This window comes from Trichoderma camerunense (genome assembly GCF_050948025.1).
Source record: "Trichoderma camerunense strain CBS 138272 chromosome Unknown V8C40scaffold_12, whole genome shotgun sequence".
In the NCBI taxonomy this organism is placed as follows: Eukaryota; Fungi; Ascomycota; class Sordariomycetes; order Hypocreales; family Hypocreaceae; genus Trichoderma; species Trichoderma camerunense.
Genome location: NW_028145358.1, coordinates 245545 through 269537, shown reverse-complemented (window position 1 = coordinate 269537; position 23993 = coordinate 245545). Strand labels below are relative to the sequence as shown.

General features: G+C 50.2%; 9 protein-coding genes across 9 annotated transcripts; 5 read left to right on the top strand and 4 right to left on the bottom strand.

Moving 5' to 3' along the window:
• Window positions 1–377: 377 nt before the first annotated feature.
• Window positions 378–3343, bottom strand: V8C40DRAFT_248896 (carbon-nitrogen hydrolase). Its single transcript, XM_083216638.1, has 3 exons — window positions 2910–3343; window positions 2500–2839; window positions 378–2426 (listed from the first exon to the last, which is right to left on the bottom strand). Exons 1-3 carry the CDS (start codon window positions 3049–3051, stop codon window positions 569–571), a joined length of 2340 nt encoding a protein of 779 aa, XP_083071517.1. The 5' UTR covers window positions 3052–3343; the 3' UTR covers window positions 378–568.
• A 2157-nt stretch (window positions 3344–5500) lies between these two features.
• V8C40DRAFT_267271 (uncharacterized protein) lies at window positions 5501–6602 on the top strand (the record flags this gene model as incomplete). The annotated part of the gene is made up of 5 exons (XM_083219836.1): window positions 5501–5693; window positions 5748–5885; window positions 5946–6249; window positions 6308–6401; window positions 6456–6602. The coding sequence occupies 5 exons, from the start codon at window positions 5501–5503 to the stop codon at window positions 6600–6602; spliced, it is 876 nt and encodes a 291-aa protein (XP_083071516.1).
• Window positions 6603–9088: 2486 nt separating this feature from the next.
• Window positions 9089–10743, top strand: V8C40DRAFT_248887 (uncharacterized protein). The gene has a single exon (XM_083216637.1). It carries the CDS (start codon window positions 9314–9316, stop codon window positions 10319–10321), a length of 1008 nt encoding a protein of 335 aa, XP_083071515.1. The 5' UTR covers window positions 9089–9313; the 3' UTR covers window positions 10322–10743.
• V8C40DRAFT_248884 (Der1-like family-domain-containing protein) lies at window positions 10617–12255 on the bottom strand. Its single transcript, XM_083216636.1, has 3 exons — window positions 11917–12255; window positions 11574–11850; window positions 10617–11222 (listed from the first exon to the last, which is right to left on the bottom strand). Exons 1-3 carry the CDS (start codon window positions 11964–11966, stop codon window positions 10767–10769), a joined length of 783 nt encoding a protein of 260 aa, XP_083071514.1. The 5' UTR covers window positions 11967–12255; the 3' UTR covers window positions 10617–10766.
• Window positions 12256–13112: 857 nt separating this feature from the next.
• V8C40DRAFT_267268 (uncharacterized protein) lies at window positions 13113–13509 on the top strand (the record flags this gene model as incomplete). Its single annotated transcript, XM_083219835.1, has 2 exons — window positions 13113–13288; window positions 13350–13509. The coding sequence occupies 2 exons, from the start codon at window positions 13113–13115 to the stop codon at window positions 13507–13509; spliced, it is 336 nt and encodes a 111-aa protein (XP_083071513.1).
• V8C40DRAFT_248881 (replication factor C subunit 4) lies at window positions 13489–14955 on the bottom strand. Its single transcript, XM_083216635.1, has 3 exons — window positions 14815–14955; window positions 14518–14738; window positions 13489–14456 (listed from the first exon to the last, which is right to left on the bottom strand). Exons 1-3 carry the CDS (start codon window positions 14916–14918, stop codon window positions 13708–13710), a joined length of 1074 nt encoding a protein of 357 aa, XP_083071512.1. The 5' UTR covers window positions 14919–14955; the 3' UTR covers window positions 13489–13707.
• Window positions 14956–15131: 176 nt separating this feature from the next.
• V8C40DRAFT_248878 (rRNA-processing FCF1 family protein) lies at window positions 15132–16185 on the top strand. Its single transcript, XM_083216634.1, has 2 exons — window positions 15132–15361; window positions 15425–16185. The coding sequence occupies exons 1-2, from the start codon at window positions 15326–15328 to the stop codon at window positions 15986–15988; spliced, it is 600 nt and encodes a 199-aa protein (XP_083071511.1). The 5' UTR covers window positions 15132–15325; the 3' UTR covers window positions 15989–16185.
• Window positions 16186–19233, top strand: V8C40DRAFT_248876 (uncharacterized protein). The gene is made up of 6 exons (XM_083216633.1): window positions 16186–16826; window positions 16903–17107; window positions 17205–17236; window positions 17310–18672; window positions 18739–18905; window positions 19012–19233. Exons 1-6 carry the CDS (start codon window positions 16443–16445, stop codon window positions 19159–19161), a joined length of 2301 nt encoding a protein of 766 aa, XP_083071510.1. The 5' UTR covers window positions 16186–16442; the 3' UTR covers window positions 19162–19233.
• Window positions 19234–20770: 1537 nt separating this feature from the next.
• V8C40DRAFT_248868 (uncharacterized protein) lies at window positions 20771–21567 on the bottom strand. Its single transcript, XM_083216632.1, has one exon. It carries the CDS (start codon window positions 21071–21073, stop codon window positions 20819–20821), a length of 255 nt encoding a protein of 84 aa, XP_083071509.1. The 5' UTR covers window positions 21074–21567; the 3' UTR covers window positions 20771–20818.
• Between the last annotated feature and the right edge of the window lie 2426 nt (window positions 21568–23993).

The following is a 23993-nucleotide window of genomic DNA, read 5'->3' as shown; positions in this document are numbered from 1 at the left end:
GGAATTATTGAAAAAATTGTATCCTCTTGTCAGAATTCCGCTAGACGCGCCATTAAATCTCGCATGAGAGCGCCAACTGTGAATATGCGAACATCATCACTCGACGATGCAGAAGTCTATGACTGCACCTGTTGCATCACATCCATTGTACATACATGTCAACCTGGAACCTCGGCAGCCAAGGTACATGCACCAACCTCAGTGGCTGCGGTATACATGAGAACCCCTCCCTTTCGCTTATGCACGTCTAAACTGCAAGGGACGGGCGTTTATGTACGAGTAATATTCGTGAGGTCCTGCATACCGTATGTGACAGCATCAGATGTGCCACGCTTGACGCCATTCACTTGGTATTGCCAGCATGCAACTTAAAGTCATTCTCGAGAGTAGCTTGACTACCTCCTAAGGTAGTTCCATACTTGAATTCACATAGCTACCTATACACTTCGTGTTCGATACCTCACGTAGCATTGCGAAAAAGCGTCGTCTATAGTGCAAATTCTCGCTAAATCAATCAAGCAAATCAAAGCCAAAATGACACCGGTCGCCCAAACCAAGCAAAAAGGCCCTACCAGACTGAGCTCACACGTCGCCTCACAATATGCGCCGGAGCCTTTTCCACGCACTTCAGCAAAGAGAATGTTTTCTCAAGGCCATCAAGTAACTCCAGATCCGGAATCAATTGCATGGCAGTCGGCGTCTTGGGGCCAGAACTCGTCTTTGCAGTAGATTCCTTGGACCTCTCCTTCTCACCCTGTCTCGTCTCATTGCTGGACCGGACTTGTTCAGGCTGTGACGAGTGCGTACGTCGGTGTGATAGACTGTGCCCATCCCTCTGGCTTTCATTCTGCGACGTACCGCGCCTGGTGGATTGTCTCCTAGCTGTTTCCGCCTCCAGCAAAGGTTGCGAACGATTCCCTGATCGACCTCTGGCCCTCGAATTGTTCTGACGCCTGGTCCCAGATGGAGGGCGACTTCCGTGCACCGGACAACTAGCAGAAGGATATTCTTCGATGAGGGCAAACTGTGAAAGATCAATTGGCTCTCTTTGGGACATTTGCGTGCCTCGAGACTCGCGCCGTCCCTCTTTTAGTTGTTTGTGCGAAGATCGCCGCCTACCTCTCCCAGTCTCCTCTGCAGCTACTTGCGAAGTTGTGTGAGATTGCAAAAGGTGGTTTGGTAGAACAGCACTGCTGGAATAACTCCTCGCCATTTCATCGATTTGACTATAGCTGTACTTGCTTCGGAGTTGATTCTGAGACGACTGTCGCGACAACGGCATCCCATAGTCACTACCACGCCGACTATTCCAATCAGAGGATTGCCGTTGGCTATGTGCCCTATGTCTTTGTCGGTTTCTCTCTTGAAATCTGGCGCTATTTCCCGCTTCAACAGTCCTGGGCCGTTCTAGGGTTGATAGATGCGATGATTCGGGGGCATCAATCATTGAGACAGATATTTGGCGAACTCGACCAGGTTCGTTGTTCCAGACAGACACGTCAGATCGCAGACTAAACCGCTTCTCATCTTCCATCATGTCAGGGTAGAAAGCCACGTAGTCATCTCGATCTTTTCGCGAGCCGCGGAGTTCCTCTGGAGGTGCTGTTGTAGACTGATTCGGGGACTTGAATGAGTCCAGATGGGATATCGGAGACTCAGCCTCGAGGTATCGTCTGAGCATGTATTGATCAGGCGGAATATCGATCTGTAGAGCATTGATATTCAATTTTGGGCTCGATGATCTCTGTGTATTCTCAACCTGGGGCTTGTTTGGCGTGTGGCTGACATATTCCTTGTTGTACTCCGAAGATTGGTGGTTGTGTCGCACATCCGGATTAATTGAGTTTTCCATAAGCCACATATGCAAATCATCTTCTTGTTGGTCCGTTGAAGAGTCAATGGGTGCCTTGGATGATTTCTCATAGTCTTCGCGAGACTGACCCTGAGGATCATTGTGTTTATAAGGGCTATTGCCAGAGTTTTTCTCCAGGTCTGGTGAGGCATCGTCTTCGGATCGAATATTGGGCTGAAGCGGCTGGTAAGACAGTCTAGCATACGGCTCGGACTCGGTATCAACGACAAGCAGGCCCGTTTCACCGCGGCCCATTATACCGTGAACCCAAATTTCGCCAGACTGTATGCCAACAACGGCACTGGTACCGGCATAAGTTGCTTCGCTCTCGGTGCCACAGCGGTTCGCAAAGACGACAATAACTTCTTGATTCGATTCTGCCCGAATCAGTGGCTCAAGACGAGACACCCAGTACAATAAAGTCATGCTATCGGGCTCCATGGGAGTGCTGGTAAATTCTCGAGGATCCTCATTGGTAAGCCAAGCCATAGAAACTATGACAAGCCGAGCACCGCTGTCCAACACATGTTGTCCAAATTCGAACTTGTTCCAAGGAGCTTCAAATTTGTAAGGACTCAACGTACGGGTTGTTGTGTTAGCTTTGGTGGTTTGGGGAGATGGAGAGTAACCGCCCTTCCATTACTCACTTTAGGTCCATGCATATCCCCATGGCGGCTTGACCTAAGCCGGGAAGCCGTCCTTTAAAGAAGCCATGGGAGCCCTCCAAAGCCCAAGTCTCGTCGGTGTAATACAGATGGGATTTGCGGTAGTTGGCCACTGTTTCACCATCGCCGTTGACAGCGATTGCCGAGTTGTAATACTGGGGGTCCGTAGGCCAGTTCAGCATCGGATCTACCTTTTCGGGGTATCCCACGACGACGGTGCAGTCATGCTTGAGGGCTGTATTCCGAGCCCAGAGCGAGCTGATACCCGTGCTGGATTCTTCAAGATGGGGCGATATGTGGGTTAATGACTTGAAGTTGTAGCCTGATCCAAGCACGTAGCAAGTTAGAAAGGAAGCCGTGGGGCAAATGCCAAATAGGATATGCAGCCTCACCGGTGAAGGCCAGTTCTGGAAGGACCAAGAGATCCAGGTCCAGATCGTCGGAATCCGCCTGGTGGAGGACCTCGTCCGCCTTGTTGAGGTTGTTTTCCACATCTGCAACCTGCGGCGCGAACTGAAGGCACGCGATCCGCATCTTTTTTTCTCTTTCCACAGACAACCTCTCTCTGTCTGTCTCTCTCTCTCTCTCAGCTCGTCGTCCCCCCTCAGCGACTAACTGCACAGTCCAGAGCTCGGCGTCGCGGGCAGAGCCCGGCTTTCCGCGTCGCTTCGGGTGTTATAAGTCTCGGGCTCGCGACGACAAAGGAGATGATGGTAGTATTAATGCCGTGCCGTCATGCAAAAAGATGCTGGACCCAACAGCAAACCGACTGTTTTGGGCGTAGGACAAGAACTCCTCCACGCCTCTCTTTCTGAATGGGGTTTTCTGTACACTGTATGCGTTTGAGGGGGGAAGGGTGGGGTAGCTGGTACTCTCAGCACTACCGAAGAGTACCTCCTACTCCATACTATGACAAGGGGACTACCGCGCATAGTACCAAAGTTGAACTGCGCACTGCTGGAAGAAGAATCAGTTAATGCTGGGGAGAGGGGGGAATGGGCTGACTGCTCACAGCCACATGGTATCTTCAAATTAGCCTACAGTGTCTTCTGCAGTACTCCGCTACATGCGCGGTACCTACTTTCTTGGTACTATAAGGTAGTCCCTGGTTATGCCAGAACTGCTTCTGGTGTTGCTTTCAAGATAGGTACCTTGTCAAGTGCCAGCATGAATACAGCTCAACATTGGCTTCCAACAGAGTACAGTACTTCACATACAAGTATTAGCTGGCTCTTCTTTGTCTCACAGAGACAACCTGCTTGTCGTTGGGCTCCGTTTCAGGTACTGCAAGGGGTCTTCCTGCATCTCCAAGACAGATTTGATTGGCTGCAGTGTGATTCCAACGGCGCAGTCCACCAACGGCGTCGCTTGGTTTACCGCCTTCTGCTGCATGAGCAGGGGTTGTTGAATCTGGATGCTTCTTGCCCATGTATACTCGTACAATACTCTGCAATAAAAAGTTCGTCTTATACATTGCCTTTGTTGGCTGCCTACCTCGACTGTATAGGTTCCATAGTGTACTCGTATGTATTTGCAGTGCTTGTACGGCGTGTTCCCCCATCTATCCTTATTCCTCTTGTATCCATAGTCGACAGTTGCTGCAAAAAGTGGACTCTTACCCAAGGTAAAAAGGTAAGGTACGGGGTTTTCGGAGGAATCAATAGTGTGATGCAAAGCAGCGGAAGACTCCGCACGTGCTGCATCCCGGCAGACAGGTGCCTGTATTCTCCTAATGGCTTAGTACAGTCTCAATAAAATCCACAGATCATGACCACCCACACGCAGCATATGGCTGGATGGGCGACCAAGAGAACTCAATTAATTAGACGGCTACCTATAAATTAGAAACATAATACCGAGGCCATCAGTAATCATCCAGCCTGTTGGATCTGATTCCCCATACTTATCAACCTGTCAATCCATTTTAGGATAAGTTGATTTGCCTCTTCTATAAGAGAGACGCATATACTATTACCCTATAATCAGGTATTGATGACGGTTCACACTGCCGGATACCAGGTAAGCTATGTGGAATAGATATTCTTGGACTATGATTGACATTTTGTACTTGTACAAGATGCCATAGGACTCTTGGTAAACCTCAAGGGCGCATACTACCTTTATAGAAAGCCTGAATACCACTTACATGTGTTGCAGCTTTGGAGGCCGCCACCCCCAACGCCCGCAGGATTCTAGTCCAGGCCTGGAGATTAGTGCAGCCTTTGTATTACCACGATTGTATAGCACGAGCAAAAGCATGCAGTGTAGGTACATATGCACGACTTCGTTACCGAAATCCTGTCGTCGCCCCGTTTTACCACCGATTGCATCTTTGACAAGGTTGCGCAAACAAGATTGCGAGCTGGAGGATGCATGTGAGACGCGGGCTGGGCGAGATTGACGTCACTTTTAGGCAGGACGTCGAACTGCCGCTTTTTTTTTTTTGCATTTACGGGCATTTGAATTCCCCAAACCTTCTGCAGATTCCAAACGCTGGAGGATTTGTCAAGATTAAGCCTTCCTGTCTTGCTTGGAGTGTTGCTGGATCCAGCCAAGAACCGCAGTGCTAAAAACAGCCACAGGAGAAACAGCGACGCAGATTAGTAAAACGAAAAACAACTACAAAAAACAGCCTGTTCTAGCAGAGGCTAGCAGACTTGGAACAACTGACAAGTTCGGGTTTCGCTCGGATTAGCGTCTTAGTACCTGGAGGCACCTATTCTTAGTGGTGGAGGGTAAATCCCTCTTTTCGGCGTTACGTCTTTGCATTGAATACCCACATCACCTAAATAGTCATCTATCGCCATCATCCTCGCAACTCTTACACCAGATAGTCTGTATCCTCTTCCCTTCGCTACACACGCGACCACCGAAATTCGGCATCACCGCCATTCGAACTCGACTCGGGCTTCTCGTTTTCCCCTTCGCGACGTCCTTTGCCCCTCGTATCGCCGCCTATCGCATATCGCAAGATCCCCATATCATGGTGGCCTCGGCGTCGAGCTTCGGGACTCTCCCGCACCAAAACGGCACGCCGATGCCTGCCCCCCAGCCGATAGCATCGCCTCCCGGATATGCGTTTCCGTACCAGAACCTGAAGCGTCGCTTGACGCGGCCTGACAAGGTCCCTCTCGTTCTTGTTGCTTGCGGGAGCTTCTCCCCGGTAACGACGCTGCGTAAGTAGTTAAGGGCACGTGGATATCGCCAATGGCGCTCTAACGAGTCCATAGACTTGCAAATGTTTGAATTTGCGGAGAAATATGTAAAACAGAGCGATCCCGGCTTCGAAATCGTTGGCAACTACATGTCACCCTGCTCGGACGCATATCAAAAGTCATCATTAGCGCCGGCCCACCACCGGATACAAAGTAGGTTGAATGCGCTGAACTGGGAGATTGTTGTAACTCTCTACTGACTGCTTTCTATAGTGTGCAGCCTTGCTGTCGATACGGATACGAAGGTGACAATCACAATCGATCCTTGGGAGACGGTCCGCGTTGATGAATCCGGCAAGCCTCTGTACAGCCCGACGGTTGACGTGCTCCGGCATTTCGACCACGAGATAAACAACGTGCTCGGCGGCATTGAGACCCTGGACGGAACCTTCACGACGGCGCGCATTATGCTGCTCATTGGCGCCGACCTAGCTGCCACAATGGCAGATCCCAAGTTATGGGATCCCGCTGATATTGAGGTCTTGCTGGGCTATTATGGAGCTTTTGTCGTTGAAAGGTAGCGCTGCCTCACGCCCGCTGGTTATCCGAACAAAGCTAACCTATCATCATCTCAGGCCTGCTCAATGCAGAACCCAAGATGCCATAGAGCCTCTCGAGAAATACAACGCCAAGATCTGGGTCGTTCCGACAATTATCAACGAAGTCTCGGTAAGAAAACCTAGTGCCTTTCCGCTGGCCATTGATACTGACCAAGCGCATTAGTCAACTCGCGTCCGTGCTCAGATACAGAACGGAGAGAGGGTGGAAGACATTCCGGATTCCGTCTACAAATACATCAAATTGCATCACCTATACCAGAAAGAGCCCATGCCCAACGGCAGACACGCCGAAATCACCAATGGGAATTAATAAGCGAATCAAGACATAGACTGTTGCATTTACTTTTACAGCGTTGCATAATGGATACACCTGATAGCATTCCCCGCTATCAAACATGATACACGACAAGCGCAGCCGCCCAAGAGCTTACAGGGCTCGCCATGATTTAATAGAGTACGCTCGCCCCCATTTCTGTCGCTTTATGACTTTGACATAATACTCACTCTGGTATAGATAGGGGGAACGATTATAAAGCCAGTCTAGCGACTACTGTTCTTGAGTGCTGAATCTTGAGCTGGCTTGCTGCATGCTAGAATTATTTTTATTGGATACACTACAGAGGATATACGAGTAATGAAGCGTAGTATACTTAGAGATTACAGTCTTTGCGCCTGGCTAAGTTTCGCAAGGCCCTTGGCCAGCGAACAGTCAAAGGTTCAATTCTGTATGCCAATGATGAAATACGTCTAGCGATTATTCTAAGAGTGATGGGGGCTTTGACGACTTACGGCTCCAGACTCTGACTCAGTCTTGATATAGATAGCTGCTTGAATCATGAGCGATGTCTTTTATCTTCTGTTCCCGAGTGGTTAAGCAGGGTATGTCTAGAGATTATTAAACGGAATTTCGAGTCTCTCTTTACAGCCTAATGCCAAAGGAGTGGAATCAACAATATTGATGAACTACCACACCCTTGTCCCTCTCTACACGGACGTCGCGATCAGGTGGGCAAAAGGGAGAGATTGTCTCCGTGGCATCAATGCAAATCGATTGGCCATCCGATATTCACGCAAAACATCTCCCTCATCCACGTGCCCGCTCCATGTAGCCGTGATCACCGCAAAGTAGCATTCGTCGAGACATGCCTGCAATCTGGCCATTGCGACACTCTATCGACCGGAATCACAGAGTGGTTCATGCAAGAGTCCCCAAGGCCATCACACAGGCGCCGTCGCGGCTATCGGATGCTTCCTAGCGCGAGGGTGCACAAGCGACGAGAGAGCAAATGCATGTCAGAATAATCCCGGCCCAGGTCGGCTATTCAAGTAAAACCGCTCACTTTCTAGCCGACGAAGAAGAAGAAGCACCTAGGCATTTGTTTTTCTCGGAGGGAGCCAATAGCAAAGGCAAAGATTTAATTTGTATTACTCCTCTTGCCTCTTTCTCTCTCTTGTTTCCACCCTCCATCTTCTGCTAGCTTCTGTTCGTTTCAACCTCTCTCAGTTGATTCTACAGGGTTTCATTCGTCCCGCTATCGAGTGGAGGACGCGGAACGCAGGCTGTTGAACAAGGAGCCAATCACATGAGATTCCGCAGCTCGGACATCTGTTCGTCGAATATCCGCAGCTGTGCGCGTCTGTCACTGATCCTGGTCGAGCGTCAGTGGCGAATGGCATATCGACAGGGGACGAGAAGAGACAGAAAGGAAGGTGGACAGACGGGGCTTGCAATGAAGCAATATCAGAGATTTGAGTGAGTGAGTGATTGAGTGGGCTCATGTACATACAGGGGGATCTTCATACCAGTGCATACAATGGAGATACATACAAGGCACGATATTAACTGCTCATTGTCAATTTACACTTTACCCATCCTCGTACAGGTAGGGTTGCATCTTGCGCGGGTCGCCAGAGGGCGTCTGAATGGCCTCGTCTTCCGCCCGCCAATCCCGGCCCTCGTCAGTCGTTCCTCAACCCGGTCCAGACGGGCTCCTCCGCGGCACGGCCTTTGCGCTCTTGCGCCTCTTTGCCCGCGCGTCTATGCCGCTGCTGATTGGATCACCGTCTGTGGCGTCTGTTTTGTTGCATTGGTATCCGTCTCTCGGACAGACGCCGTGTTCCCGCTTGTTCTTTCTAAGAGAGCCTCATTCAGCCGACCTTTTTCTTCAATCAGACGCCCACGTACTTCTCTATTTTGACTATACGGGACAGGGTTTAGGGTCATCTCGTGCCGTCTCTCTCTCTTTGCGAGTTCCCACACGCACCAAAAAAGTCCTACCAAAAGCCCACGTCCTCTGTTTGGATGGAAAGCTTACTGGTAGTCGAAGGATCCAAAGTGTTGCCACAGGCTAAGATGCTCTTTCAGGTTGGATCGTCGACGAATAGCATCATCAGGATCACTAGATGAAGAAAGATACAGCCAGCCTTGATTTTCTCCTCCAGGCTTACAACCCCTCTTTCTGCTTGGCGAGGGACCAACATTAGGTTTCTTTGTAAAATGCGTTTTCTGCCTTTACGTGATTTTTGCCTCGGTGTTGAGGAAGCCTGATCGGATGGGGGCGTGTGTGTCTTGTCACCACCATCAGCGTTGCATCCTAGCAGGGGATCCATCGGGATATGCATGCAATCTGTATGCTAGAACCAACGCGCCGTTGACATGATGCCCTAATACGGATGCGGGCGAGATGTTGGCTTGTGTGTGTGTATGTCCGAGGATGCGTGCAAATCCAGGCTTCCATGGCCCGTATAACTATTGCCGGGCCTCCCCGTCGGCCGCATCTTGGACATGTGTTTCTTGCTAGCTGGTGCCTTTGCTCAGTCGCCTGTCTTGATAGGGTTGATCAGTTCAACGATATCAATCTTTCTGTTTGAATCATCATCTCGAAAGGGAATGAATGATACTTGCAGTGGGTTTGATTCAGCCCTTTTGTGAGCAGGCAGCCTCGGTGATAGAACACTGGTACATGTCATCTTGTTATACTTGGATTCTCCATACCCCAATCATATATAACAGAGCCCAACATGATTTCATCAATACATCTCCCCTTGGCAGTTCTTGTCATCTCCCAGGCTACATATGTCCAGGCTCTTGAAATCACCCCAAGAGACTCTTCGTCTCAAAGCCTCCCTCTATCCGCCACTATCGGCATCATCGTCGGCGTCATTTCCATCTTCGCCCTCGCCACTGTCCTCTTCATCATCTACTTTGCTCGCCAGAGACCTTCCCCATACATCGAGCAACGCTACTATTACAGGGAAGAGTATGTCTCTCCCAAAAACTTAGTTGAGCCTTGGGGCTACGTCGTCAACCAGCCTCATCATTGCACCGACTTCCAGGGCGCTGCAAACATGAATGATGGAGCCAGCGAGACCAACGCCCAATACTACAACCGCATGGAAGAGGCTGCTCGCTACGGCCACATTCAGCTCACACACGATCCAAGAGCTGTCATTCACGGCCCTGACAATGCCATGCCTGCTCATCATGCCTACGATCCCAACACCGTATCAAAGAAAGATAGCAGAGCCGGCTCTACACGATCCCTATCACCCCCTCGACCAACCCACAAACTCAGGCCAAGCACACCCGACTCATTCATCATCCAAGCCTACAAGTCAGTCGTGGAAGACGCCTCTAGACAATCCGCCCTGCAATCACCCCCTACTTCAGGACAGCCCGCGCTGCCATCCCCATCATCACAGGCAACTTCCTCGCCAAGTATGAGGTCTTCATCTCGCTGGAGCTCCAGACTCTCCTCCCTCTCCCTCCCCAAAATCCACATGCCCAAGCGAAACGCTCCTCCCAGCCTCGTCCTTCAGCCCATGGCAATGGCGAGAACCTCTGGGGACCGCCAGCTGCACATCACGCCTCCCCTCCTCAACGACCCGAGCTTCATCGACAGGCCGCTTGGTGCTGGCATCGTCGTCGTCGACCGGAATCGTCCACCGACTCCTAGATCCAGCGAAAAGTACGCTGCCTACACTGAAGTTCCTCTGGCTAGTGGGAAGAGCGTTCTTTACGGAATGTAAAGGGAAGACGACAGGAACACTCCCTGTTTTCTTTTGTTAACATACACACACTCGTTTACTCACTCTCCTTTCCTTTGTCTTTTATTGTATCGTGTATACGGGAGGCTAAGCGTTGTAAGACTCTTGAATGTTTGTTCAAGATGCTGTCAGGTTTGGGGAGGTGGCTTTGTCTATCAAACGGCGTTGGGTTTGCACGAGGTATTCAGCCATATGGAAATGGCCGTCGATCATTTATACCCTGGGAAGACTTATCAAGGCGTTCTGGTTGAAATTTACAAATTATTATATTCCAAAACCTGTATTCAATTATATATTCTTGGGCCGTTCTGGCCGTTGAGTCACAATGTTATATCCTTTGTAGCAGTGCATAGTGTAACAGTTTTGCATCATCATTATTTAGTAGTATTAATAGATAAAAAGGTGACGTGTCTTATTACTATATGGCTCAGCCTAGGCGGTGCCCAGGTCCTCTTGTCCGCCACGAGTCTGGCAGTGGTCCACGAGACGCACCACTGCTTCGACCGGATGCTGCATCAGGCACTCTGGCTCCAGCTACTGCTGGTCGTTGTGGTGCTGGTGCTACCCCATTCACCAACGAACTAATAAACGCAGGAGTCTGAATCCAGTTTCGACCACCTGCAACCTCGGGCCAGATCTTGCTGAGGAACAGATACAAGTGTGCCGCTGCAAGTCCATGAAGCTGCAGCAATACGATGCCGATACCACCGGGGAAGAAAAGGTTGATCGCCATCATGGCAAACGGCACAAGCTGGGACGGGATCTGAATGAACATGTAGTTCGTCTGCTGCCCTCGCTGCTCCTGGGTTACGGTGTAGGCCATGGCAAGGAGAAGTGCTTGCGTCAGTACTCCAAACCCGAAGCCCGTCAGGTGACTCAGTATCTGAAGCCGGGGTGTCAGCCTCAATCACGAGCCAGGAGGATACAAAATGAAGGTGATGGAGAAGGAACAGGCACAAGTGACATCAAGAGGGAAAGATGTAGGGAGCATATAAAAACCACTCGAGTGAATAGTGAACCACACGAGCCATCCATTACGACATCCCACCATGCCCACACCGCAAGCCGATCCTTATGCGAATGAGTGGACCGACTCGAAGTGCAGGGGTAATCTTCCTCAATTCCAGGAACCGTGATAGCAGTAGAGGCATCGCACTATCCGGGCAGATATTTTGAGGAGTTTTCATCAGGGTACATGGGGAAGCACATGAGATATTGAGCTAAAAAGACCTACCAGAATTGTTCCGCTAACGAAAGTCAAGTACCAGACGAAATCTTCTCGTCGAGACAATCGCGGATGACCTCTCTCCAGCTGACTCATGTACATGTACATGTGGAAAGTGTCAAACAGGATACCCAAGTTTGGGAAGGTAATCAAGAAGCATGTTACGATACGCCAAACTTGCGGAGGGATCCGCAGCAAGTAGCGAAAGTCATAGTAGAAGAGATCCCCGGCAAGGACTCCTGTGTGTACAGCGCAGGATAGACCAAAGGTAATGGTCGCAACAGTTCTATCGAAGCAAAGTCAGCACGGGTTTCTTGCGTATGCATGAGGCTGTATAGGAGAGTGTCCTTACCTAGCAATGGGCGGCGCTCGCCAGTATGCGTCCGTAGAAAGCTCTGCCATTGTGGGCAACTTTGCTCATCAAAAGGCGTAAAACCTCAAGTGCAGACGTGAAAAGAATGAAGACGCAAAACACCAGAGCGCTAGAGATGCTTATGAACAGCAAAGGACAGACTTGGCAGCACCAGGCAACAACGGGAGCGTAATCATTGCTGGGTTTGCTCGTGTCAAACTTTTTGTTGGCTGCTGTAGGACAAAAAGAAATTGTGTCCAAAAGATTCTTTGCTTCGGCTTTTGTCATCAGAGCTTTGACCTGAACGGCATAGATGCATATAATGCTTACTAGGTTGTGTACCTGCAGCTATGTACCCCACAGCTGCAAAAAATATGTGAAAAATCGAGGCGGTTCGTGGTGTGAAGTGGATGTGCTAGAAATTTCAATTGGTTGATACTTCACGTGAGCAGGAAGCAGCACGGCGTGTTGGAGAAATTTGATCTGCAGGCGCGTTTTCATTGTCTGGAGGTACTTTGTAGCAAGGCTGATATGTGAAGCCGGCCCTGCGGGTATATTCTGTCTTGAGCTTAAATAACAAGATCTATCTACGAATGTAGATCCAATTGCTCGATTACCACTAAAGGAAAACATATCCCGTGTAACGAATGTTGGGTGATTTATTAGCTTGTCTAACTAGACGTTATTCGACGTAGATTGCTGTGTCAGAACCTCAATACGCTTTCTAGGAGCGTGTAATAGCACGTTTTCACTTTGCGATTTAATACCACTCATACAAGACAAGAAGAAGTCTCGAAGCGCGCTGTATTTCCAAAACAGGTACGCAAGAGAGCACTACGTAAAAAAAGGCCCTGTTATCTGTCATATCCGGGGGAAAAAATTCTGATCATAATGCTCGTACGAGCAAAGATGGGATATGTGGGGAAGCTCACAAAACAGCTACCCTGAAGCTTTTTAATGACGTACAATATTTCTCGGACACTCGGCTTTGCTAGATCTCACGCAGCTATTTTCGATGTGAACTTGGCATCATTCCAAAGCGAATCTGCATCTCTGTTAGCCCCTGGAATATTAAAGATTGGCATCTTTAGGTATCCCTGCCCCTCCCTTTCATACACCCTCTCACCGGCTGCGGCCTTGAACGCTCAACGCATCATTCAATTGCCCCGTCTCATACTGCATTTCTCGCCTCAAAGATGGTCGTCGCTCCCCACGATCCGTTGAAGAGCGACGAGGCAAAGGACGCCGGGTGGGAGGCCGGCAAGGGAGGCCTTATCGGAGCAGCCAAATGGGGTGCTGGAGCGGCAATCCTGGGGAGCGCCGCCTTCTTCTGGTCTCCAGTCTACCGCAAAACCACCATCCAGTTCAAAGTGTAGGCATATCAAATCAGAAACCTGACTTATTAGGTAATGCATGAGCTCATACGCCAATAGTTATGTTCAAATGTCAGCCATGGTCCTCGGCGGCATGATCGAGGCAGATCAACGCCTGAGGCAGTATGAAGCTCAGGTGAGAGCTCAGAGAAGGTGGCTCAGAGAAAAGGCAAAGTGGGACAGATACGAGCAAGAAATTGCACAGAATAATGGTAAATAAAGATGGATGAACCCAGCATGTCGGATTTTCCAAAGATCAAAAGCTTGATCATGTATATAGCATCATATGATGATACCCCCAAGTACCTCACAATGTATAGTAGCATCTCCCCGATTCCAACGCCCAAGAAACCGAAATGAAAAGCAAAAAAGCACATTCGCTACCTGTATTCCGTCGGTCATGCTATTATCTTCTATCCTATTTTGACGATGTTTTAAACCTCTTGGGATCCATGTTGAGCTTGCACAGACGAGCGACACACCCAGACAGCTGGAGTAGCGTCTGAACACCTTCCAGAATCTTCATGTGTGTGAAGCCAATCTCCTTGATGAACTCTAGCTTTGAATGTTCGCTGAGCGTCGGCATTGTCTTTGTGACCTTGAACATGGTACTGATAATATCGTGGCTCGAGTATCCCAAATCCCACAGCTCCCGGAGGGTGTCCAGAGCTGAATCAACATTTCCCTCGTAGCAAGCTTTCAGCATGGCCTGCACTTTGATTGGGTGCGGTGAGTCGACCACCTTGAAGACATTGTCGCCAGAAACAAAACCGAAACCAGCCCATGTTGACTGCAAGTTGTTAATGGCTTGTCGCATATCTCCCTCTGCACTGAAAACCAAGGCGGCCAAGCCATCGTCGCTGTATTCGACCTTTTCCGCCTCGATGATTTGCAGCAACCGCTTCACGACTTGTTCATCCGTCAATTTGGCATACCGAAGGATTGCGCATCGTGATTGGAGTGGCTCGATGATTTTGTTGGACTGGTTGCAGGCGAATGCAAATCTAGTGGTATTGGAGTAAATCTCCATTGTTCTACGGAGAGCTTGCTGGGCACCGGATGTCATGCTGTCAGCTTCGTCGAGGATAACTAGCTTGTGTCTGCCAGCGGGCAAGGTAACTTTCTTCTGCGCAAAGCCCTTGATTCGGTTACGAACGACATCAATACCTACGCACACACGTTAGCAGAGGTCAATTGCACGGCAGCGCACACGCAAGTATCATAATACCTCGTTCATCACTGGCATTGAGTTCCAGGACAGCCTCCTTGTATGATTCTCCCAGCAACTGACGGGCTAGGCAGAGAACACTCGTTGTCTTTCCAATACCGGGCATACCCGATATAATGACATGGGGCATGTTTCCCTCCTTGGCTATAATCTTCAAACGCTCAATAGTCTCTGTGTTGCCGACAACGTCGTCCAGGAACACCGGGCGATACTTTTCCACCCTTCAAACGATGCCGTTAATAACTTCAAAGCGGAAGACACAGCTGCCTGCCTGGAGGGGCTGGATTTTCGACATACCATGGTAACTCATAGTTAGGTGATCCATTGGACGAAGCTGCAAGAACTGCCTTTAACGTGGCATTCGAGGACTCGCCCTTTTCTTCTGGCTTTGCGGCGGGCATTTTTGCTTGAGGATTTTGGGATGGTGAACTAAAGCACTTTACGCGATCCAGCGGACGCGTCGAGATCGCTAAGTTAGCAGCTCTGGCACTGCCTTAGTGGGCACCAAACTGCCTACAGCGGTACAAAGGTACATTGGAAACTAAAAGTGGCTCGTGCGCACCGCCGCCACCACTGTGCAGCAGCAATCGCAATCTTATCTATCCAACTTTTTTTTTTAGACTCTGATCGTCATATCGTCTCAAGACAGCATTTACAGAGGGTCAAACCGTTCACAACCAAGCTCTCTTTTGCCCATAATATCACGCCTGTCACATAATCAGGGCCGAGCTATACATATGTTTCCAAAGAATTGAGAATCAAAGAGGCCATTCATCATCGATAGTCGGACGACCGCAACAACGCAGCCATGGGTGTCGCGAAGAAGACGAGAAAGTTTGGACAGGTTTGTCCTCTTTGGCCGGCAACATTCATCGAATTTCTGGGAAATACTGACCATTGAATCTAGGTCAAACGAGTCATCGGCCTGAAGGATGTCCGACTCAAGGAAAACCGATTGAAAGAAGAACTCAAGCAGAAGGAGAAGGAGGCTAGGAGGACAGTCGGAGGAGAAGTCGTCAAGGAAGTTGCCCAGATGCCGAGCGGCATGTATTTCGCCCACAACGACAACCTCAAGCCTCCGTATAGCGTCCTCGTCGATACAAATTTCCTAAGTCATACCGTTCAGAGGAAGCTGTCGCTGCTGGAATCCATGATGGACTGCCTCTACGCAAAGTGCAACCCCATCATCACATCATGCGTCATGGCCGAACTTGAAAAACTCGGCACAAAATACAGATTGGCGTTGAAAATTGCCAGAGACGAGAGGTGGCAGAGGATACAGTGCGATCACAAGGGCACATATGCAGATGACTGCATCGTGGACCGGGTGACGAAGGATCGGATATACATCGTGGGGACCAACGATAAGGCCCTGAAGCAGAGGCTGCGAAAAATTCCTGGTGTTCCGATCATGAGTGTCGCGAGAGGCAAATATGTAATAGAGAGGCTTCCGGGAGCGCTGCCGAAATGATAACGGGGTTATGGGTTAAAGCCTTGATTTATTTTCTTTTTTCTTTTTAACAATCTTCGTTCTCGGTTTTTACGCTTTACGGTTTTGCGCAACTCGCGACTGGAGTTTAGCGCAAATCCGAACCATTTCCGCTTAGGTAATACCACAGAAACATCAGCCTTGCTGTCACCAGTCCGTAGTTGAACAATCTAGACTCCAAAGCGACTACGACGCTGTAAATAAACTTCATAACGGTCAGCCATTGCGACTCTAGTGTGTTACTAGTTGTGTTAAGCATATATAGGCAGTTGGTGTGGCACGCGGAATTTCCAGACGAGAACTTTTCGGGTTTCGGCTTGTGAGCGCGGATAGCAAGCATCGCCACCCCTTTGTATTACAAAAGGCTTACAAAAGGCCGACGACAAGGCTGAGAACCAGCGCACTGGGCAAAACACCATCAAGCGTTGATAACGAAATGGATTTGGGGATGAACTCGGGGAGCTCAGCATCCCTTGTAAAGAAGCGCACGCGGATTCTCCTCTCGTGCGCGCCATGCCGGAACTCGAAGCTCAAGTGTGACCGTGAGCAGCCATGCGGGCAGTGTGCCAAGAAGGGCCGCCTGGACTTGTGCGTCTATGCGCCAAAGCCGGAGAAGAAGAGGCCGGCGGCCAAGGGCATGGCGGCGCGGCTCAAGAGGCTCGAGGGGATGGTGCGAGGCATGATGGACGACGAGGGGAATCTCAGATCGGGGCCTCAGGCGGCGGAGGGCGTTGCGCCGCAGCTCAAGGGAAAAGTCGTTCACGGAGATAATGCGACGACGTATGTGGGCGCTACTCACTGTCTGGCGATGCTTGAAGATGTGAGTGATGAAAACAGCGATGATGACGATGAGTTTTGGGATACGCGGAAATTCCGAAGGCTAACGGTGGCATCAGATTGAGGATATCAAAGCCTACTTTGACGATCCTGGGGACTCAGACGACGACTTGCTGCCAGGCGAAGAGCTGGAGGGACCGGAGATGCTTCTTTACTCTCGAGGGGCGCCAACTAGTCGCGAAGAACTTCTTGCTCAGCTACCCGAGAGGCATGTAGCGGACAGACTAGTTACGCGGTATTTTTCATCTAAAAGCCCGTCTCAACGTGAGTATCATTCCTTCAGGTTCCTCTTGAGTTGTCAAAGTTTATGAGAGTTTCTGTGGTAGAAAGGAGGGAGGAGGGCTGACCTCATGAGATATAGACGTTGTTCACCGTCCGACATTCACAAGAGCGGTAAGTTTGATGGAGAAACCCTCCGCCCAACTTGTCATAAACTCTCCCGTAACTAACAAAAGATGTCATCAAGTATGTGAAATTCTGGCAAAACCCTGGTGAAGCCTCACTTCATTGGGTGGCCCTACTCTTCATGGTCCTCGCCCTGGGCGTGTTTTTCAATAACTTTTCTGCCCCCGACGAGGTTGAGAGTGATTCGCCGATATCAGTCAAGGACAGAATCAAGCAGTACCGCTCATGTGCGGGATGGGCGCTGATATGGGGCAAATACTCTCAGCCGACGTCTGTAACGGTGCCGGCGTTTATTCTTTATGTGGAAGCCGACTTCATTCTCAACCGAGCTGCGCAGATGAACTGCTACATCCTGTCGGGCGTCTGCGTGCGGTTGATGCTTAAGATGGGATTCCATCGAGATCCTTCTCACCTGGCCAACATTTCCCCCTTTGAAGGCGAGATGAGGCGCAGACAGTGGAACATGGCTGCCCAGATCGACCTCCTCGTCTCCTTTCACATGGGTCTGCCGAGCATGCTCGCTGGGATTGAGACAGATACAGAGCTGCCGCGTAACCTGGAAGATGACGACTTTGACGAAAAGTGCAAGGAGTTGCCGCAGCCACGCCCGGAGAACGTTTACACATTTATGACTTACGCTATCCACAAATCCAGGCTACTTCGTGTATTCAGCAAAGTCGCCCAGCAGGCTCACTCGCTAACGCCGCCGAGCTACAGCGATGTGCTGAAGCTGGATAACTTGTTGACCGAGACTTGGAGCAGCATCCCATCATTCATGTATGTGAAGCCGTTGGAAGAGTGCGTCGGCGAGGAACCCCACCAGATCATTCAACGATACGGAATTGCGTCTCTATATCACAAGAGCCGCTGCGTTCTCCATCGACGCTACCTGGCAGAGGCAGACCCAAAGCCCGAGCGCGACTACTCACGAAACCAGTGCCTAGATGCCGCTACGACGCTGCTGGACTTTCAATATGCTTCTTGGTTGGGCTGTCAGCCCGGCAATGTCCTCGGCCGCTCGGGTTGGTTCATGAGCTCGCTCGCCGTGCACGACTTTATGCTCGCCGCCATGATTCTATATCTCATCATCCAGAACGACAACTATTCCGAAGATGGCTCTGGCTTCGGCACGGCGGGAAGGCAAAGGGAGGCGCCGACCAAGGAGCAACTGATTGCCATGATTCGGCGATCACATGATATCAGCTGTCAAGTATTCAACAAGTTGACGGATCTAAGAAAGACGGCAGATACGCTGGCTGTGATGCTGGCCAAGCTCGGACGGCCAGTTGAGCGAAGCTCGCCTGCTTCCTCTAGCACGCAATACCCACAGTCCGGTAGGGACTCGAGTCGATCAGTATCTAGCCATGTAGTATCTCTCGATGCTGTTGGATACGCCTCTGACTATCCCAACAGCGGACTCGAAGGTTAGTCTTCATTCCAGTAGTGTCCAACCCCCCAGATGATATGCTTGGGTTACTAAGAAACTGCAGATTCAGGCTCTAGCTCCGGCCCAACACCATTCTCCCAGGGTCAGCCAGCCAGCACTGCAGCTAATGCGGGAGCTATACCCAGCCGCAGCAACGCCGGTGCGCCAATAGCAAACAACATGAACCAGTTCGACATGTCTTGGATGTTATCTGTGGATAACGTAGACTGGGTAAGTAAGCCCTGTTTTCCCTCTGGAGCAATTCTCGCTTTTTGCCGTGGCAGCACATTGTGTAGTTCCAATAAAAAAAAACTAACTATTATTGAAAAAACCACAGAGACATCTAGATGCTTCCCTCGGCCAGAATGTAACGGATGGGTCGGGTTCCAGCACGGCTCAGTCGTGGATGGAGAGAATGCCGCTGGACGATGTGGATATGTTGAATGCCGATCTTTGGAATATGGCCCCTGGAACTGATGGCCAATGAGTTTGAGCACTTTGCAGAGAGATAAGAGAAATACGAGTAATGATACAATAAACCACTATGATCAGCCAACGCGCCTGCTTGTTACGTTTCTGTTCCCAACAGGGGTGCTTGTGTTGATTGCAAAGAGTCATAATACAGTGACAATTAACTTGACGCCCTCTCCACGCCAAGTCCAACCAGGGTCACATGTTGCATTATAATGAACCAGTACAACACTCGTCGTAACATGTCTCATCGAGGCGAACTTAATTTCTCGCAACTACGTCTCAATATAGATTGTAGTTTGACTAACAGGGACCTTGGAGGAAGAAATGAAATTACAACTCATGCGGCCAAATATGCAGATGAATGTGCCGATTTCCCCACAGGTTGGCCATCCATTATGATGGTACAAACCGGGAAATGCCACTTGGGATGCTACGCCAATAAGAGTTGGAGGGCTTTTTTCAAATAACCGTTGATAGCACCGTGCCATTGGACCAAGAAGGGAAAGCCGGATGAGAGTGGCTTGGGATGAGCCAGTTTGAGGTTTTTTTTAAAGAAAGAATTGGCTTCAAAAGCCGCTCAACTTTGATAAGGAACGAGAGAATGACGCAGCGAACAACAGGAAAAAAGCACTGATCATTCCAAAAGCCCTTCGGTATTCGGCTCGTCGCAGGGGTTCCCCCGTGCCATGTTGGGCTCTTCCGGGATCAAAAAGAGTCGACAAAGTGCGCGCGGGGTGACGGACGGCAGTCCATCTCGCACGGAGTATTGCTACTTTACTATACAGGCAATAATTTCACCGCGATAGGGACCGAAATGCAATAAGAAATTTGGAAGAGGGCACGCGAGCTAATGCATGATATAGGCCGAGTTTGCGGCAACACACCCCTCGTTTTCACTCGTCGTGTAAGCACAAGTACTGCGTACAAAGTGCCCTCCTCCGCGTTTTGAGACGCTCGCTTGAGCTTGATGGATCGGGCGAGGTTGTGCGCCTTTGTCGCATTCCGTGAGTTTTGCGGAGGAGCTGAGAAGCTTACCGTGTCCTGTACCCCCTAGAAAGTGTTTGCTGTCTCTGCGCGATCCGGCGCCAACGAAGCTCACGAGGACAAGGAAAATGAGCTAGCCAATAAATGGGGGCAATGCTATTCATAATGGCCTGCATGAGCGGGGGGTTGAGACGAGGAAATAGTATCACGTAGGAGGTTGACCGTCGGCTAGATGAGCGGTTCTTTGGGGTTTACGGGCATTGTCTGCAGCCGGTGAAGTCACAACCCTGTCACCAGCGTTTCTCACCCGCTCGTAGGGCGCAATCACAGGGGGCGCTAAAATGGAAAAAGAAAAAAAAGAAAGAAAAAAAAGGCAAAGTCGCGATAGTGGCGGGAAGCCGGTTGGTGTAATAGCATGGGGAAGCCGCATCAACGGCGTCGTGCGGCGCGGCGTGTCGGAACGCAGCATCTCTCAACGAGCTACACTACAGGCCACAGCGAGTGACGAATGAGAAGGCAAGGAGTGAATGCAGAGGGAAAGCTATCGCAGGGGATTGGCTGCATAAACCGTTACACCCAGAACTGCTAGTACGGATCCAGGTATACATCGACAAGCTCAAGCCATTGATGGAACCATCGCATTACGGAGCTGTAGCACCTTGAGGGTTCAGAGAGATTACTCGTAGTTAGTAGAAGGGAGTGAGTGGGAGGCAAGGCAAGGAGAACGTGGCCCTGTAGACAGAGAATTGAAAAAAATTACTAAGAAAAAAGGGAACAAGAGAAGAAAAATCATCACAGGTCTGGTGACTCGAGCTCTGGATCGATCGATGACGGTCCAGGCCGGCAGCAAGAGAAAAAATTTCGTGACATGGACCAACAATATCAAGGCGATCTTGAAGCAATTGAGGATATGAGCAATGGAATGAGGTTAACGAAATCATCTGACTGGAGAACCGGGGCAAAAATTTACCTAATCTCAACCTCTCCCTTTGCCGCTGCAGGGGCTCTGCCTCTCTGCGTGTATCCGCTCTTGGCCCTGGGGTTGAACCTCGTTGAACCTGGAGCGTGGAAACGTGGGAAGAATTAACGAGAGCTAATGCAAATAGGCCGAACGCCGGCAACGCGGGAGACTGTTACCTAGCGGTCGTATTTCTTAGTGAGGTTTTGTATGGGGAATACGAAGGGGAGTAGCACTGTGACCGCCGAGAAGAAATTTTTTCATCCTTCTCTTGCTCTTCTCTCATACTTCCAAAGGGTCTTTTTGCTCGTGGATCCTGCGGCATGAGTCGAGTCAAGTTGAAGATCCTACCCCATTCCTTCTTAGAGCCAATGGCCCGATAAGATACCTCAGATAGCCTTTGGTTATCTCGGAGCCGCAAATCCAGAATATTTTGTATTGGATACTTCAAAAGTACCTACACCGAACGGCACATGCCCTTCGACTTCTTGGGCGCGGTACTCATGCTCCGTACTTGGGGACAAACTTTTGGTCCGATGCCGCAATCCAACTCCAGTATTGTCTCAGCATTATCCGGCGTCGACAATGTATATCCTCGTACTGTAAGCTGCCGCAAATTAGGCAGCGTGCACCGTATTGCATCGAGAGCCGCTGCACGGAGTACCGAGCCCCATGTGCTACGGCTTTGGTCCGTAAGTGAGGAGCGCGTGACAGGACCCGGGTCAGCCATTCTGGGTAGCCCCGGCGCTGGAAACTGTGCTCCATAGCTTTAGCATTGCATGTAGGGACTTTGGACATGTCCATGACTGACACACGTTGCTCAGGACGGCAGTATCATTAGGCTGATGCGGCATGTCTGTATGGAGTCGTGGTGTTCGGTAAGGGCAGGTCATGCAACTTGTAATACATAATACTGGACCTCACCTGTTAGCCCCCAGGTAGAGCCCAAGTACTCGTACACATGCAGATGGAGTATGATGGCATTCGGAGAGACCGCTAGCCGTCCTGTGCCTTTGTCGACGTCGTCTGCTGACCTTGTGCGCCTTTCTTCCGATGCCACAGTGTACGATGATAGGCCCTGGCACTCCGTACAGTAGATGGTACCTGTGCTCCCTACACACGTTAGCTCTGATCTTGTGTAGCATTTGGTTGTGTTCCTCTTCTGTCTTTAGCGCTTGTGCATGCCATTGGTGGTACTGGCAGCACTATCTAATGGCATGTAGTAATACCAGATAAACGGCAATGTCCAGCAAGCCCTTGCGCCTCATCCGCGGAGTTGCATGGAGCCAAGGCGCAAAACAAGAAAATCCCAGAGGCGACTTCCTTTAGCGACGCCGCCCGATTGGCTGGCCCCAGACTATCTTCAAGTAAAGTGGTGAGGGAACACAGCGTCAATGGTTCAACGCACCTTTGGCCCGATTGGACACGCATCGTGCATGGGATGGGATTTCTCTGACCTGATGCGAACGGAAAGGCATCGACAACTCGAGCAGAAAACCGTTGCTAGCCTTGCCTTGTTCCGGTCAGGTCATCCGCACGTGAATGGATCGACTTTTGCTGGAAGATTTTGGAGCAAATCAGGCCAGTCGCGGGCCCTATCGGCGCGTCTGACTGGCCAAAAGTTTACACAGGCCTAGCACCCATACAGGTACCATGTTACGTAGCAGTTGTCTCGACTTGCACGAATCTAATCAGATGTTGCCCGTTTGTGCAAGGTACTCCATACAGGGATCCATGATGACGGAGATCGGGCTAGCCAACTCAAAAAAAGAGGTGGTGGTAGAGGTACCGGGTACCTAACAGTCTTACATGTTGCTCCGTTCCTGTCGATGATAGCGGCCGGGGGGCTCCGACTTTTTTTTTTTTTTTACTTTTTTCTTTTGCTTCTTCTTTTCTGTTTCTGCCGTCGTTAACCATCCATGGGGAGAATGTTATGCACTGAGATTAGGGCTCGCTCTTTCCCCCAAATTTTCACAGGTAGTACCTGGCGGCACCTTTCAGTTGCGTTGAACAGAATCCAGACCAAAGTACTACCAGGTACCCCTAACCCAAGCTTTTGCAGCACATGGCCGTATCGAGGACCTTGCAGGTGAGGCTTTGACACTTGCCTTTACACGGAGTCGGTACAAGTGCGCCGTGCAAAAGTTCTCGTACCTGGTACTACCGCTGCAAGTCTCTCATCTTGGGGTCCAAGCGGTACTTGCGCCTGTACCCTGTAGGTACAGTGCCCGTACCTGTACCTGTGCCTGTACCCGTCGCCTCCGACCTTCGCTCCTGCTGCTCTGGGCGAGGCAAGGGTGTGCCGTCATTCTGCATCGCCGTTGACTTCACTCGGGATTGTAGATGGTATCAGTGATATGTATTAGTATGAGTATTCGAGTAATAATTGCCATCTATCCGTGGAAATATATTTGTAGTATGACGCACACTTCTGCTTAGTAGATGCGGAATTCTATACCGAGAGTCGACTTGACTATTCGTTCGCCTCATTTGCCTGATTACAGACAGACTGCCTGACTGCAGTCAAGCAAGATTCATTCCCCCCCTCCATCTTGAATCTACTCGTACTAAGTTACCTATCCCAACACAACCACCCCCCTCCTCATCCCTTATCGCCCTGCACCCAGCAGCAGCCAGCCATCTGACTGGTTTCAGCGCGCGGCCGCCATTTAAGTAAGAAATTGCCAGTCCTCACACGCCAAGGCGTGGCGAGGCCACTCCAACTAACCCCAATCTTTCCGTCTCTTCGAAGCTAGTCTCCCAATTCGCGCGAGCTAAATCGACCACAGCCGTTGTTCTTATCGGGAAAAAAAAAGAGACTTGACCCCTCTACAGTACAGTATATCCAGTATATCCAGAGGGCGTATCCTGTTCGCCTCGCCTCGCTGTCTATAGTCTTTTAC